Raw genomic sequence first — 18,557 nt, forward strand, 5'->3', positions numbered from 1 at the left:
GCAGTTAGTTGTGATTTTGTTGTTTTCATGGAAGGAGGTGAGCTCAAGTCCTTCTACTCCAACATCTTACATTAAAAGAAAACTTGACAAATACATGTTGAACAAAAACAAATGCTCTCAAAGGAAAGTTTTTTACTCCAACAAAATAAAATTCAATTCATCAATCCAAAAAAGCCAAGAACAAACAAACAAATGTGACCCAACTAAACTTAAAAGCTTTTGCATGGCAAAGAAAACTACTGACTGAACGAAAAGACAACCTAAGGAATGAGAAAATATTTGCAAATGATATGACTAACAAGGGGTTAATATCCAAATATGTAAATAGCTCATACAACTCAGTATCAACAAAACAATAATCCAATCAGAAAATCTGCAGAAGACTTGAATAGACATTTTTTCCAAAGAAGACATACGGATGGATAACAGGCACATGAAAAGATGCTCAACATTGCTAATTATTAGAGAAATACAAATCAAAACCACAATTAGGTATCACCTCAGACCTTTCAGAATGGCTGTCATCAAAAAGTCTACAAACAACAAATGTTGGAGAGGATGTGGAGAAAAGGGAACACTTGTACACTTGGTGGAATGTAAATTGGTGCTGCCACTGTGGAAGAGATTCCTTAAAAAACTAAAAATAGAACTACCATATGATCCAGCAATCCCACTCTTAGGTATATATCCAGAAAAAATTAAAACACTAATTTGAAAAGATACATGCTTCCCAATGTTCAGACTAGCACTATGTACAATAGCTAAGACATGGAAGCAGTCTAAGTGCCCATCAACAGATGACTGGATAAATAAGAGGTGGTATGTGTTTGTGTGTGTGTGTGTGTGTGTGTGTGTGTGTGTATATGTGTGTATATATATATATATATATAATGCAATATTACTCAGCCATAAAAAAGAATGAAATACTGCCATTTGCAGCAATGTGGATGGACCTAGAGAATATTATGCTTAGTGAAATAAGTTAGAGAAGAGAAATACTACATGATATCACTTGTATGTGGAATCTAAAAACTAATAAAATGAATATATATACAAAATAGAAACAGACTCACAGATATAGAAAACAAACTGTGGTGGCCAAAGTGGGGAGGAAGCAGGGAGGGACAAATTAGGGATGTAGGAGTAACAAATACAAATTACTATATATAAAATAGATAAGCAACAAGGTTATACTTGGGAGTTATACCCATTATCTTGTAATAATCTATAATGGAATAGCACAGGGAATTATACTCATTATCTTATAACAACCTATTCTGGAATATAATCTGCAAAAATATTGAATCACTATGCTGTACACCTGAAACTAACACAATATTATAAATCAACTATACTTCAATAAAAGGGGGACTTTGGTAGTACTTATATATTTCTTGATGAAAAAAAAAACCCAGTAAAACCACTATAAATGTGGCATAGCTTATAGCATTGTAAGGATATTTTATTTCATTTCCTAGACAAGAAACCTCCTTTAAGGAATAAAGTAAAAAAGAAAACCACCATCTGGATTTTCCTATAGGTTTGTGGTGATTATTAGTGCAAGAAAATGTAAAAATACCTGGAAAGAATCCCTGTATGTTACATGTCATCAAGTGAAATGTTTGAAAATAGTGACTCAGGGCATGGAAAATCTATTTCCTTAATTAAAAACAATTATTTTAATTAGTGTAAAGTCATATGTGAAAGTTCTAAAAATTATTTATAATTCATAACATACTGAACATACTCATTAAGATACCTAATTCTTTAAGTCTTATAAGGAATGAGACCATTTCCTTTAGCTGTAGGTCATTATTCATAGACAAGTAGGCAAAATAACAACAGAGAATATTTGTCAAGAGTATATAGTGTTTTTATGTTCTACAAAAAAAAATTTTATGTTCAATATTCAAATATTTTCTGATTTTAATAAAATACATTTTTATAACTGAACTCCTTCCAATATTAAAGATAGCTCAGTACGTTTTGTACTTAAAGGGTGAGATATAGGCCTTCTGGATAAATCACTACATTTTGGTCTAATTTTCCCCATACACTTATTATACCTCTTAGACAAACTAAGCTTAGCTGTACCCCAATTGACAATAAGATTTAAATCTTCTGGAAGCAAAGTATTTGGTCTCGTGTTGTCCTCTCTTATTTTATTACCAAGAGTCTTCTTTGAATTGTGGTTAACACGTTTACAGTCTTTGTTTATCTTCTGGCTTTGACTGGCATGGTGTTTTTTACTGATACATGGCTTTTCCGCTCCAGTTGGATATATAATATTCTTGTGATCAATAGAAGGAAAAAAAGTTTGAGATGATATTTTTCCAAAGGATCCAGTGGGTAAATCTTGGAGATAGTTGGGGAAATGTTGGCTAATTTTATATTCATAGATTGATTTTCTTAAATTTGAATCATCTACTTTGACAGAATACAGATCATCTATTGTTATATTCTGATAAGTATCTATTGGACTTTGAGGTGCATTCAACTTTTCAGAATTACGCTGAGGTATGATAGGTAAAATTCCAAGTCCATTTTGTTTTAATACTAATCCAGTACCAGGAATAAAAAGTTCTGGTTCTTCCTGTTTTGACAGATGAATGATGTTTGTGTTTGAAACAGATTGATGTGCATGTCCATTCACTACTCTATCTTTCCAGATTAAAGGGTTATATATAACTTGTCCATCAACAGGGCATGCATTGCACTTGTGGAGTAACCAACTGTCAATACATTTCCTATGAAACTTAAAAAAAAGTTATAAGTTAATCAGAGATATATTATCTTGTTTATAATGTATACTATCTACGTAAAATTTCCCCACTTTCATTATTGTGTTACTTTTAACACTGTTTCTTAATATTGGAAGGTAATAAAATTCATCAAGTTTTATGGAAATATTTTGAAGTTCTCTTAAAAATGTAATTGGTTAGAGACTGATCTTCATTTTCCACATTAAAATGAAAAGCCTTCTATGGATGTCATTTTTTCAATTTCATTAAAAACTCACTACTTATTCAAGCCATTAATTTCACTGTTGCTTTCTAATGAATGAAAATTATTAATAAAAATGTCATAGCCAACTAGAGTTGAAAATTGATATGATGATGGTAAGACATAATGTGACAAATCACCTTCTAGGGAAGAAAACAAATTATCAGTCATTATAAGTAAGGGTGACTCTAAAGCTATAAAAGTTTATTTATTAAAACAACTTTATCTCAGAAAAAACCTGGTTACCACTACACAGTGATTCAGCAACTTTAGACTGATTCCAGTAAGTTCATTTGAAATAATAATAAACTATGTCAAATTAAGCATTTCTGTTTCATCTAAAAAATCATAAAAATAACATTAAAAAGTTAGTATTCTATAAGCCTTTTCCTTTTACAGGTAACTAAAGTAGATAAAAGAATCTAACTTAAAGTGCCATTTTATCTTTCCTCAATAGTTTATACACAAATGAATCCTAATTAATAGGAATCCATCCTTGGGGGGCAGAGCTGCCTTCTCAATAGTCTCTGCTCTAGCTTTCTGCACACACTGTTCAATTTGAACATCTCTGCTCATAATTCAACTAAAAAGTAAAAGGAGAGACTTAAATTGCCACTTCATTTGTGAAAACTGGCCCTACAGGGAAAGTCAAACTAAAATGATGTGACTTCTACCTTGTGAGTACATGGTAGCAATCTTGTATGCTGACCAGGACAAAATGCCTTCAAACAAAGTCGACACTGGTAGCCTGGAGCAAGCAGCTTACTATTTTTTGTGATCAGTAAGAGAGGCAGTGACCTTACCACGTGTTTTGGTGTGTAAACTTGGCTAAATGAGAATAAACAGAGAGACATGAATGGTCATATGTGATCGTAGATAAGGAAGTAATCAATAGTACAGGTAATAACCTCCAAATAAATAATGCAAATGAACCCAGTGCTTTCTAGAACTGAAGATAATAAATCTCGTACATTATAAAGTTACAAAATCTATTGTATTGATCTTGAACAAGATGGATCCAACTTCAACATCAACTTCATAAGGAACAAAATTTAATTTAGTCATTTCAAATAAAAATACTAACCTGAATTTTTTTGATTTGCACTTTTTAACATCAGTGAAACCAGAACATAATTTTGAGAACGATATACTCAAATTATTTGCACTTTTTAACATCAATGAACCATATACTCAAATTATTTGCACTTTTTAGCATCAATGAAACCAGAACATAATTTTGAGAACCATATACTCAAATTATTTCAGACTGAGCCAACACACAGGCTTGTGTTTAGAAAAATACAACCCAATTCACTCTGTCATCTGGTAGGAAGTAAGATGCGTGGTAAACCATATTAAATATTCCAGGCTACTATTATAAACTGGTAGGTCATAATCTATGAGAAGACTTATTTCACTTGGGGTATATGCTTATTACTTTTGTATTGTTAGACCATGTTAATGAACTCTAAAGATACAAACCCCATTTTTGTACCAAAAGTACCAACAAACATAACTAAGATTACACAATGTAAATTTGATGCCACTAGCAACTGATAAAACACGTAAAACAAATATTTAAAAACAAAATCTTGGTTAAAAGGTTAGATGCATTCCTATTATTCAAAAGTCATTCAGAATAAAGTTCAAATATATTCTTTAGACAACTTTATACTTCTCATTACTCTTCAGATAAACTGTCATAATGCTACAAAAATTGCTTTTACCAAGGTCATTTAATTGTCAACTAAAAAAAATCTGCGTGTTTCTATTATTTCAGGTTGTTAATCACTTTTTAAAAAAAATCTTGAAACTCTCTCCTTTTATTTATTCCATTTTCTCTGCCTAGAATGTCCTTCTACCCCTAATATTCTCTTGTCTCCCCCTACAATATCTCCTAAACAATTAGTTATACAATTTATCATTCTAATAGGTTGAAGTGTGATACCCAGCCAGGGCCAAGGGAAATGGAGATGGAGAGCCTTTGTATAGGCTCCTTTCATACCCACAAAGCATTTTATGCTCCACAAGAGTTGTGGTCTCTGAAGTGTGTGGAGCACCCACAGGGCATGGGCTAGATATCCACTGGGTTGGATAGAAATCTATCTATCTATCTAACTACTATATATATGTGGGATAGAAATACATATATACACACATATATATGTATAAACAAGCACAATTTTTGTTTGGTTAATTCATTGAAATGGTCCTTTAAAAAATATTTCAATTTTATCCCATCCTATTAAAATGAGCTTTGTATATATTTTATAGTGTACCTAATATGTTAATTATACACAGTGCGTTTAATTTTCTTTAATTGATACGAAGTATGGCAAAAGGTCTGGACGACTGTCCACTAGTCAGGGTTTTGAAATACAACCAATACCCTTAGCACTCTCCTTCCCTGGGGGTGGAATAGAGGGCAATAAGGAAAGAAAGACTTCCTTCCCATAGAGGTCATTTACTTCAAAGCAAATCTCAAAGCTCCCTGTATTTTTTCTTTACATAACATGTATCAGTTTTAATTTTACATTTATTTAGATGATCACTTAATTGCTGAGGAAACTAGATATCCCTAATACCTAGTACAATCTCTGGTAGAATTAATAATAATAATAGACAGCATTATTTGAATATTTACTGTGTGTATTAATTCATCTCATATGCACAACATTACTATGAGACTGGTTTTATAATTATCCCCATTTTAAAGATAAAAATGTGGCAAGGAGATGTGAAGTAACTAGCCCAAAAGTTGCATAGCCAACTTATGGTTGTACTAGGATTGGATTTAAGCATTCTGACTCCAGAGCCTTGCTCTTCGCTTGAATACTATGTCACCTAGTATATATCATAAGTACTCAATACATATTTATTGAATAAAGAAATGAATAAAACTTATCTGAACTGAAAAATTGTTTAAATATCCTAAGAAATATAAATTTCACTGAGAATCTCACCCTTGCTTTTCTTGAAAATGTGGCATCTTTTCTATCTCATCTTTAATATCTATATATTTTACAGTTTCATCTGATCTTTTTTCCAACGATCTCCATTTTTGATTTCTCTTCTGTAATAGGTAAAAGGTGAATGTTACTTTGTAAATTGTGGAAGCTTTTATCTTGTGCATTAAATCAGTAGGCTGTGTACCAATAACATAATAATGTAAATAAAGACTAATCATTTTAAAAGATAGCTTTTTAACACATTAAAGAATTTGCAAATTATTAGTGAGTCTAATATACTGTTGCACAGCTACTATAACAGTTACTTTTTAAGGTAAAAATATTTATCTATTAATCAATAATGGTAATTGTGGATGTTTTATCTTGTGTAGTAAATAGAAGGTAGCGTTATTATTCAACATCAGGAGATACTTATTTACTTGTTAGATTCAAATGATAGCAATAAAATTCCATGATGTAAGAAATTTTAAAACTGTAAATGGTTGTCAGTAGCATTATAAGTCATTTTGTAGTGTTGAGATCTTTTTTTAAAATGAATTTTCAAGCTTGATGGCTGTAATTTCTGTCCTTAAGATTTATGTATGATATCATTACATATTTGTTATTGTGTTGGATTTTATAAATTACCAATGTAAGAATTGATTGCTTATAAATCCTTATGAAAAAGAGTTCTCCAAAAATTATGGTCTTTGGTTTTTATTCAAACACAGTCAGCTCTATTCCAGAGAGTTACCTATTCTTAGATTTTACTTAGATTTACAATAGGAAAATACAAACACTATACGAAATTCAAGATGGATACTGTACCTCACGAAATGTAAATGAGTGAGAAAGATGGCAGCAGCTATCAAAACAATTCTGGCATAAGTGATATTCTATACATTTGGTACACCTAAAAATGCAAAACACCAAAACATACAAGAAAAAATCCAATTATTTTGATTGTTTTTGGTGAAAAATTCTGGCCAAGATTTCCTGGGAACTATGCAGATATGACAAGGCCCATCTTAAATCTCACCCCATATTAGCTTCCTGTTGCTACTGAAACAAATTACAACAAATTTAGCAGCTTAAACAACACTTTATTATCTTACGGTTTTGTACGTCAGAAGTCTGACATGGGTCTCAATGGGTTTAAAATCAAGGGGTCCACAGAATGGCATTTCTTTTTGGAGGCTATAGAGATCTGTTTCTTTGCCCTTTCTTCTAGAGGCTGCCCACATTCCTTAGCTTAGCTTGTGGCACTTTCCTCCATCTTCAAAGCAAGCAATGCAGCATCTCTCTGTGCCTTTCTTCCATATTCACATATCCCTTTGACTCTCTTCTTTGCTGCCCTCTTCCACTTTTAAGAACTCTTGTGATTATACACTGAGCCCAGGCAATCCAAGATAACCTCCTTATTTCAAGGTCAGGTGATTAGCAACCTGAATTTCATCTGCAACCTTAATCCCCCTACAACATGTAACCTAACATACAGGTTCTGGGCATGGGGATGTGGATATATTTGGGAGGGCATTATTTTGCCTACCACATATCCCTACCATGATGTCTTCCTGGAATGCTTTATCTTTCATTTATCTCTTTTTCTAAGTTCCTTTAGGATGTACAGCCTATTGGACATTCTATCATTTGATTACCCAGTGTTTTCCTATTATTTCATGAATGCTAGAGTTATACTTAGCAGAATACTTCTTGAAAACAGGAATTGCACTATATTCCTTCTCTGTCCTCACAAAATAGAAAAAGGTATATGTATAAAAAGTTTGCAATAAAAATCATTGATATACTAAAAAACTTCATTTTCCACAAAGCTCAATCTAAACATGTATCACTTATAAAAATTTTGCCACAAGCAGAGAATTTTAATTTACTTTCAGCAATATTCACCAAAAATAACATTTCAAGCAAATAAAGTTATTTTCTTACTCAAGTTATCAAAGAATTAGAAGACTATTTCTAAGAGAAATCTGGGAAAATATATCCTTCAGACATCTTAGAAGCAGCAAGTATTAATTTATTCATTATTATTGTTTATACAAACAGGGAAGATTCTTAATAATTAACATCAACCAATCAAAGCAATGGTGCAGTTTATTCAATACATCAAATTGTGCTGGGCTTCAAAAAGTTAAGTATCTCTATATTTTAATATATATATATGATAGTTTTGGAATTAACTTCTTAAAAGGTAAGTAGCTATATTATGAAACTTTAATGAAGAGGAACTGAAAAGCTTTCTAGTTTACCTTATCTCCTACTCAAACCATTACTAAAACTACCAGAAATAGTTTTTTCAGGCTAACGGCTGAAATGCTAGCATTTGAGGGAGTGGCAGGAGATATGGATGTGAATAATTGTGAGCCAAATGCATAGAGAAGTTATTCTGAAAGGAGAGTGCAGAGCAGCAGGCAGGAAGCAGAACAGTGGAGAATGCCTGTATTGAGGGGTAGTAGGAAGAATCACCCTTGGGGACAGAAAGCAGTCAGAGGGACAGAGGAGAGCACTGTCATTAACAAAATACTTAAAAGCAAGATTTGAGATAATTTACCAAAGCCACCCACGCATTAACAATTTGAGGAATACATCACTATAAAAACTGAAAATTTTACACAGTGGCTTTCACCTGTCCTTGTCACCCCCAGCTGTTCCTCCCAACCCACCTTTCCACACGTTACCTTAGCCCCTTATTGTTCTTACCCACCCCTTTTGAAAAAATTCAGATTGCCCCCAAAATGGCTGCTAATGCCAAATATCAAGTCTTTCCTTTTTCTAGAACTCTCTTTAACCAACATTCCTGAAACTAGCTGAACACCTCCTACTAAACTTTATAAAAATTCTGCCCTTCTTCCTCAAGTGAGCTTTCTGAGGCTTGCTGTTTTCAATAAAGACTTTTGCTAATGGTGCTCTAGTTGATTTACTTCTATGTGACACATTGAGAAAACAAAGGACTAAAACAGTTTAAAGGAGAAAGGTATCATTCACCTTTGGGGGTGATTAAAAACAGTTTTACGGTTTTATGAGAGGGTTTTAAAAATATTAATTAGACTCATCATAATGTAATTCCAGGAAGACTGAAAAGTAAACTGATGCATTTTAGAAAAAATTTTAACAAAGACTGAAGCAAAATATTTTCTTCTTAACATACAATTAAGATTTCAATTAAGAAAGCACAATATCCCAAGCATAGCAATTAATTGATGTTTTATTGTGGAATTGTGGGAAAGTTTGAGGAATACTCAAAAAGTAATGAAAATTTCTTTCTCTAATAAGTATCTTGTTGTTGTTAAGGTATAAGATGTGAAAGAAAACAAAACACGCATCATTGCAGTTTGGAGTTGGGGAACTCAAGTTCAGTTGATCTAGTCAATATCCCTCTGGCTCAGTCCTAGGAGTTTTTGGCAATGACCTCATTGGTGGTTCAAAGAAAGTTACAGGGGGTGAGAGGTCTATCTAGCAGGGCTCTGAGCTTGGAAACTCATTTAGGCCAAACTACCAAGCCTGTGTTCAGAGCTTCCAAGAAAGGATGCTACTTCAGACTCTCAATCTAGACTGGAATACAAAGCCAATACTCTGTGTGAGTAAAGAAAATAAAATTACTGAAATTCTTAAGGTACTGGGCTGACACAGATCACTAGTCTGAAAATCCTAAATACGTAGCCATCTTTAAGGCTAACACACTATATAAAGGAGGAAAAGAAGAAGGCTAAATGACTAGTACTCTAATGTTCAAAGTTTCCTAAAATTAAAAAAAAAGTTAGACTACAAATTTATAATATTACTGATTGATACTTACTTATAACACCTCCCCTCAACTGGAAACTGTCGACAGTTATTACAGGGAATTCCAAGGTGTTTGTCTAGTCGCTCTTTCTCAGCTGTAGCCACAAGTTTGCTAGAGTTTTTGAATTCCTCTAAAATAAGTTTTAATGGTGCAAAGTCTTTCCTACACAAGGGACATTTCAACATGGAAGTGTGTGATACCTTATCCTGATAATTAGCTAAGATCTTTATGCATTTTATATGAACACTATTGCCACAGCCAAACCTGTTAGAAATAAAATCCAAGTTTACCATTTGTGTACAGCAAAGTTATACATATATATATAAAATGTTTTCTGTGCTACCATCTTTATTTCCTATAAAAATAGATTCTGAACTGATTATCCAGATATAGCTTGATTACACACATAAACACTATTTTATCTATCTAATCTAATCTATCATATTTAATTTAGTACATCAGAATTCCAAACAAAATCTTTCCCATTTCAATGAAATGATGGTAAAAGATTTTGCATCATTATAATATTTTTCATTTTTAAAGTGAGAATGCATATAGTCTTAACAAAAAGGAAAAGTATAACAATAATTATTATTTTTAAATAAAAAGCATCACTGAGAGCAGGGGTGTCACCTTATTTTTCTAGAAATCACACAATATGAATGTGGTTGTATCCAATAAATATCTGCTGAGAGAAATAATATTTTGGGAAATAGTAACTTTAAAATATGCAAAAGAAGCAGCTATGTGAAAAAAATACAATGTGGATGAAAATTTTGGTAAATAATCAGGAAAAAAAAAGAACTGAAAAGTTCAATACCAAATGGTTGCCCAAATTTTCCAAGTCCAAATTTACAGTGCCTTTGAAGCATAGTTAAGTACAATACTCTCAATAAACATTTATGTATAAGTGATATTTTGAATTATTTAGTTTTAAAGATAAAATTTAGAAAAGCTGAAGAGAATTTTTATCATTTTAAAATAAAATAATCTTCACTTTCAGAAAAACTGTTTGTAACTACTCTAAGCCGTGGCATTTATTCATGTGTATAAAACAGAAACATGAAAATTATCTACTTTAATAACTTAAAGTGAAAAAGTAAATAAAGTGGAGTTATTTTTTAACTTTCACCCTTTAAAATGTAGCCCAGAAATATTTAGAGTTAGAACAAGACCTCTCACAACATGTTAGGAAATAAAAGGTGGCCAATTAAGTATAATTGTTTAAATATGTATTATTTTTCTATCAACGTTTCATAACATATTACAAATATATTAAATTAGAATTTTTTCCTAAGTTTCTAGAATCCAAAGAAAAATCATGTCACCTGCAAAAGGTGACAGGAACCTTTTTCTCTAAAAGTACTTCTTGACAAATAGAGCATATATCATCTGAACTAATTTCCTTCTGTTTAATGTAACCATCTTCTTCAATCTGTGCATTTTCATTGTTCCTTCCTTGTTGGGGAGTTTGAACTCGATGTATCCCTCGAAGCAAGTCGCTGATTTCTCTTTCCACAAGACCTAATTGCAAAGCAGCTAATGATAAATTCCAAAGTATTAAAATTCAGTGGCAAATTGGAGACAAAGAAACAACTTAGGCAGAAAATTAGCATTTTTTTCCCGAATATCAGAAAGTTTGGTTGAATTATTACACTGACATTTACCACTCATCGTATTCCTTTCAGAGCCAAAAGGTCAGAAAAGAGTCATTTATAAAAAGAATAGAAGTTATCTCTTGTTTTCCTGTTACTGAAAAGAGTCAGTGTAACCAGTGCATTATAAAGGTTTCAGATTAATTATAAGACAGTGTTCCTCCTTGGATTGGTGCTATAATCATCTCTTACATTTTTATCTGTTCTCTTGTTCATAAACAAATACTTATCATCATACAGGAGTATTAAAAGAAATGGGCATAAATACAGAAAGGAGAAGAGAGATTCGAGTGGTTAGTGTAATTAACATTTGTTAGATGAATAAATTAGTAAATAGATAATGAGAGAGCAAGACACAGTTGCGCCTATTTTCCTTAGTTTTACGTCTCTACAAGTGTCTCGGTAGCCACATTCTTCATAGATTTGGTCAGTATTCCTCAGGACAATCTGTTAGGAACTATATTGCCTATACATTTGGGATACCCAGTCTTTGAATTCTGAATTTTCTCCATCCTGCTGTCCTTATAAGAAATGGTGTACTAAGTGCATATAGTTTTGATCCAGGCATCTTAGATTCCCTTTTTCTCTGGCCCATTCCCATGCCCCTCCTCTTTCCCTCTTCTTAACATAATTTAAATGCCAGGTGTTATTGGTCCCCTTAAGTTCTATTCATTTTATATATTCTTTAATACATAGAGATTAAAAAATCATTTGTAAGATAATGAAAAGCTCCATTTCCCCTAAAAAGATTATCAAATAAACATTAACAATACTGAAAACATCACAGTTACATTTCAATACAGAAATCTCTGTTCCTTGTCTGAGGTGGCATGGCAGGTGGAATGTGGGAGGATATCATACTTCAATTAACCATTACTTTGGAGGATGAGGGCTATTTGTCACAGAGACACAGCAAAATCTGCTCCCTAAAAAAATGAGGAGGAAAATGAAGAACAAAAGATTGTGCTTTGGGGGATAAAGATTCTCTAGAGCAGCAGAAATACTGAAACATAAAATTTCATAAGAGGAGTTGGCTACAAACTGTTCTTTGTGGTATAACATGAATTGGAGAATAAAAGGGAGAAACAAACTCTTCTGAAATTAATTTGGAAAAATTAATGTATGAGACTATAAAAGAATATTCTTTCATAAAGGAGAGCAAGACAGCTAACCTTATCAGATATCATAATGTATTATAAAAAAACAAAACTCACTATAAAAATTATGAAACAAGGATGAAAAGCACTATTTAATAGCTGTTATTGAGATCACTAGGTAGAAATATGGAGAAAATTTAATTACTTCAAACCAAATACCAACCTCTAATTTATATCAATACAACTACACATGGATGCTATAAAGAAGAATAAAAATAAAATAGAAAAGCTAGCAGAAAAAAAAAATCTCTAAAATACTATGGAAGATAGACAACTTTCAAAGTATCAAAACAACACATATAAAAAGTAAAAATGGTCAGATTTAGCAACACACAAAAATCCATATACATATATATAAAAAAAATTTAATGAAACCATATAAAAAAGAATTATGACATTAGAAAAACATTTGCAAAGAGGGGTAATCCCTATATTTAGGAAGAGTGTGTAGTTTTATCCCAATAAATAAATAGCCGAAGTTTAATTTACACATGTAGTACAAATATTAAAGTCAAAAGATGTTCAATTTCATTAATATCAAAAGAAAATGAGTTAAAATCAAAATGAGGTGCAGACACAGAATAAATCTAAATAAAAGGTAATAAATAAATAGAATGTTACATCTTGTTTGCCTTATGTTATTTTCTCTTTTTATTTGAAAAAGTTACTTAATTTACTAGGAATGAATAGATTACTATCAACTTTGTATCTGTTATTTTTTCCCACTTTGTGTGACTTAGTCTTTTTTTCTAATATTATAGAAATATTATTAGCTTTTCAAAATATTTCCATGTATCTTTATTTTCTTTGGAGACTTAAATATGCTGTTAATGTCTTCCATTTTATGCTTAAGTAATATGGTTAAATATGCCTAAAACATGAATCCAAAAAGCAAAGCTAAAATTGCTGAAATCATAAATCAGCAAAAGTATTGCTATAAAGCAATACCTATGGGTGACAGACATAAAAATATTAATACTTAAAAAAAGGAAAAAAAACTCAAACTCACAGATACAGAGAACAGATTGATGGTTGCCAGATGTTGGGCCAGGGGACGGCTAGGAGGTAGGAGAAATGGCTGAAGGTGGTCAAAAGGAACAGACTTCCACTTATAAAATAAGTAAGTCATGGGGACATAATGTACAGTATGGTGACTATAGTTAATAGTACTCTGCTGCATATTTGAAGGTTGCTAAAAGAATAAATCTTAAAAATTCTCATCTCAAGAAAAAAAAATTGTAACTATGTGTGGTAGTGGATGTTAACTGGATTAATTGTGTTGATCATTTTGCAATATATACTTACACTGAATCATTATGTTGTACACCCAAAACTAATATAATCTTATATGTCAATTATATCTCAGTAAAAAAATAATAGTTTTACTGCAAGATCCAGTTAATGAGACTTCAGGCTACAGAAATAATTGAGAGGAGAAAAAGTTTCATTTACAAAGAATATAACAGGTAGTCAGAAGTAAATTAAATGCCTCAAATGGAAGAATGTTAAATAAATTATGATATACCATACACTAACATGGTATATCATAGTTTATTTAACATTCACTGATGACTTGAATGAGAGAGACTACATAGCACTGAAATAAAGTAACAGTGTGTGACAAAAGCAGAACACAGAATTCCCACAGACTATTAGGTATACATAAATACAAGGTCAAAAAAGAAAATAGAAAATAAAAAGTTTATTATATCTTTGTGGTGGGGATTTTAAAAATTTTCCTAAAATGCAGTTTTTATTTTATCCATAAATATTTAATTGAGAAAAGGACAAGATGGCATTTACTAGACATTGTATTTAGGAAAAAACATTAGGTAATAAAGCTAGGTTTTACTGGGAAGCATTTGTTGGGTGATGGAAAATAATATTCAGTGTTCAAAAACTGATATCTTTATAAAAAATTCCTACGTAATCATCTTTATAGGTCTTCAAAAATAAAAGAGAGTCTCAGGTTTCTTGTATGCAACACTAGGGCACAAATAATTGTTTCCAGATTTGTTTTAGAAAAGAATCTATGAATGATGTTCAAAATGCTTCTGCTTCAATACCTTCTTCTCCACACTTATGTACACACTTTACATAATATTATTGAATAATTGTTTATAGCTTTCTTTGAATTACTTTATTTTCAAACTTTCATTTAAATGATAAATTTCAACATTATTGAGACTTATACTTTCTTTGAATATTTGTGCACAAAGGATTTTCTCAATGTTGAGTAGCTAAAACGTCTTTTAAATATGAGGTATAAAAAATATTTTATTTTAGTAGGAAATATAATTTTTCAAAATTAATATATAGGATCAAATTTAAACAAAAAATTTCCTACTAAATTTCCTAATAAAATAGGGATATTTATAATAAGAATAAGATGTGGTTTCTGCCTTCAAGAGCACAAAGGATAATATGATATAAAGTATTAGATTGATCCATATGAAATTGCTATTTTTGTAGATGAAAAAATATTGGCAATTCATATGATTCAATTTATTAAAAAAATCACCTAGTAGAATTCCTGACTAATATGCAGTACAATAAATATTTGTTGAATGTAATTGGGTAGAGCTGCACTGTTCAATATGGTAACCATCAGCCATATGTGGCTGCTGAGCACCTGAAATGTGGATAGTGTGACTGAAAATTGAATTTTAAATTTTGTCTTATTTAAATTTCAATGGAAAACAGATAATCTATAGTTTCTGGAAAATTTACGTTTATAACAATTTGGGTATTATATGAATTTATTTTTCAACTGAATATTTTACGATGTCTAAATGCAGATCAAGCATTTCCAATGAAAATATAGTGTCTGAGGTGAGATGCATTGTAAATGTAAAATACACACTAGATTTTGAAGGCAGTATGAAAAAACATTAAAATATCATAATTTTTATATTGATTACATGCTGACATGATATTTTGATGTATTGGGTTAAATTAAAATATGTTATTAAAACTAATTTTCCTGTTTATTTTTACTTTCTATAATATGTTAGCAGAAAATTACATATGTGGTTCACATTATATTTCTGTTGGGTAGCCCTAGTATAGAAGCTTGTGAAAATGATATGGAAAATAGTGTAGATAATAACTAAGACTTTGAAGAGATATGACCATTTAACTTCAGGTGTATACAATGGAGAAATAGAGAAGAAAACAATATCCATGAACTCATCCAACCTAATTATTGTGTATGAAGGGATTGGGAGAGAGGATGAAGTACAGAGTAGGTGACATTTCAGAAATAACCTTTTGTCTACAATGTGAAGGAGAAAGCAACAAAGTGCAGATGCTGGAAATGGAGGCTACAAAGAACAGTACTAAGGGCTGATGAAGGTTGAACAAAGGTAAGAATGAGGATGGGGAAGAAAAATCACTGTTGAGAAGTAGGTAGGATGTAACATAAACAGGATTTGTTTATGAGAGAAGAGGATGAGAAAGGAAAAAGCCAAGGTTTCTAGCTTTGGAGACTAAAGTAAAAGGAAAGCCAATATGTGAGATAGGGAATACAACAGGAGAGCACATATCGGGGGGAATTTACTATTCCAAATGCCTGCGGGACCTCCAAAATTGTGGTGCTCAGAAGGCAGCTGGAAATACTGGTCTGCTGATGAGATGTGGAAATCACTGTTACAGAGGTAACAGGTGGAGACAGAAAATATGAGATGTTTCTAAGAAAATGGGTAGAGAGAAGAATACAAAAGAAAAATCCCTATGAAACACTAATATTAATTTATTATCTAGTAGGATTTTTAAATGTCAACTGTGCTTGTACTTATATAATAGTTGCCTAAACAGAACCAATAACCTGAATTGAATTGAAAAAAAATTGAAGACTGATTATCACTTTAATTCTTTATGAATATTATAAACATTTATTAATAAATGTTAAATGCCTTTGCAGTTCTTAGATGAATCTAGTATAGGTTAAATAAATCTTTGCAGGAAACATTTCCATAATGATAGCATCTTTATTATAAAATGTATAAATCGAAATAACCTGTGATAGAATTATTTTTCTTTCTCTTTTATTTTTGAGGACTCTAGAATTTAATTTTAAATTAAATTTCAAATTGAAAATTATAAAAAATGTCATATGCCTGACTTTAAACTCAATGTAGGTACTGACATAAAAACTATTTAACTGTAAAATACATATATTTTTTGCATTAAAAACTTGTCAGTAAACATTTTTAAATGAAATTATATATCATGTCAACTATTTCTGGGACCTGAAAAATTACATTTGTCATTTTTCTCATAATTAAAATAAATTTAGATACAGAAACTACTGTAAATTCTTGCTTAGAATTCATGAGGGAAAGTTTTTCTACTGAAAACCTGGCCATTATTTCACCTCATTTTTTATTAAGTGCTTTTTAATGTGAAATGGCATATAAAGTTACATTTTTTTGGTAAATAGGAAGAAAAATGTTCCAACTGTCTTAAATGTAACAAACTGTGTTACAGTTTTCAGACTGTCTGGACAATAACTGTCTAAATTTAGAATATGTCTAAATAAACAATTATTAAATTCGTTAGCTTCAAAGTAGTAAAAACACGCAAATGCAACTTACATTCATGATTCCTTGGAAGCCTGAATTTTTTCAACAAGACCCTAATATTCAGAAGTAGAAAAACAAAATAAAACATTTATTTCTGACATAACCTCAAAAGGTATTATTAATTTTAGAATAGGAATGGCATTACAGAATTTATATTGCTGAAAGTATTAGGGATAAACTTAAAATTCTCATCAGTTTTCTGTTACAAGAGTTGTTAAATTTTTGTTTTAAAATAAGCATATGTGTAAAAAGTATGATACATGGAAACCAAAGACATTTGCAGTAAAGAGATTTGTCGGAGAGAGTCCATTTATTTCTTTATGACATAGAGTAGCTCACAAAGAGAGGTTAGTGAGGGAATCTAAGTATTCACAGCACTCTTTTTAAACTTCCCTGGAAGTTTCTTACTCCTGGACATGGAGGAATTTTCTGGATAGAGTAACAAATGACTGTTTTCCTATACATACCACTTTAACGTATGACAGAAAAATACTTTCAAATATCACCAATTAAAATGGAATATGACTTTTTTTTAAAAAGTGGGAAATATATATTAAATTCTTACTTAAATATATTAAATATACTTTAGTATGTTAAATACTTGGATTATATTTCCATTAAGTTTATGGTAAATATACTGTAAAAAATAAGTTACATTACATAAACATCAGAACAGAATGCCCTTGCTCTGAGGAAGCTGGCATAAAATAAAAATGGAAAAAACCTATTTTATGTATAATAATAAAACCAAATTGCAAATTCTGAAGGGACCATATTTTATATTTTTATGCTAACTAGAGCAAATAACTTGTGTTAGTAGATGCTCAATAAAAACTGATCAAGACAACAAAAAACTTGGTAAATAAAAGCATTAAAAAGAACAGCTATATGTATATATACTGTTTTCTAACCTATAAAGAAAAGCATTAGAAATATGATACACACTTTTCTTAATTTCTTGTTTGATTTTTTCTCTTAAAATATTAATTACAAACTTTCTATAATAATATAATTAGTGATTTGTTGGTATAAGTATAGTAGGTAAACAAATGAGTTGATGTGGGTTTAAATTACATGGAAGGAATTTTTTTGTTTTTCATTTCTGGGATCACCTACAAACAGGATCTGACTCTAGAGGAAAAATTTTAGATTTGACAGAAGTAATCTTCAGCAGAGTCCTATTTTAATCTTAAAAGATTCAGAGTCAAATGCTTATTGAAAAGGAAAATAGTAAAATTTAAAAATATCATAATGAACCATGCAATTATCATCAGTGGTGTGAACAGGGGAGATTTTTTGTTTTATTGTTACATTTCACCTTTGTACATAATGAAAATCTAAACATTGACTTTTTTCTTATTAAAAACAATAACATTCCAAACATATAGAGGTGGTAGTATGCTTTCCTC

The 18,557-nt window shown here is 30.9% G+C and overlaps 1 protein-coding gene across 1 annotated transcript in view; it reads right to left on the reverse strand.

Annotated features, from left to right (window-relative positions):
- Nucleotides 1–1,815: 1,815 nt before the first annotated feature.
- ZSWIM2 (zinc finger SWIM-type containing 2) overlaps nucleotides 1,816–18,557 on the reverse strand; it is an 18,367-nt gene continuing 1,625 nt past the window's right edge. Inside the window, exons 3-9 of the mRNA XM_004276918.2 lie at nucleotides 17,161–17,201; nucleotides 11,082–11,292; nucleotides 9,766–10,017; nucleotides 6,780–6,864; nucleotides 5,967–6,076; nucleotides 3,678–3,831; nucleotides 1,816–2,755 (exon numbers count right to left, since the gene is read on the reverse strand). Of these exons, the coding sequence (XP_004276966.2) occupies nucleotides 1,943–2,755; nucleotides 3,678–3,831; nucleotides 5,967–6,076; nucleotides 6,780–6,864; nucleotides 9,766–10,017; nucleotides 11,082–11,292; nucleotides 17,161–17,201 (1,666 nt within the window). The 3' untranslated portion in view covers nucleotides 1,816–1,942. The remainder of the gene's footprint in view (nucleotides 2,756–3,677; nucleotides 3,832–5,966; nucleotides 6,077–6,779; nucleotides 6,865–9,765; nucleotides 10,018–11,081; nucleotides 11,293–17,160; nucleotides 17,202–18,557) is intronic.

This window comes from Orcinus orca, chromosome 7, assembly GCF_937001465.1.
Source record: "Orcinus orca chromosome 7, mOrcOrc1.1, whole genome shotgun sequence".
NCBI lineage: Eukaryota > Metazoa > Chordata > Mammalia > Artiodactyla > Delphinidae > Orcinus > Orcinus orca.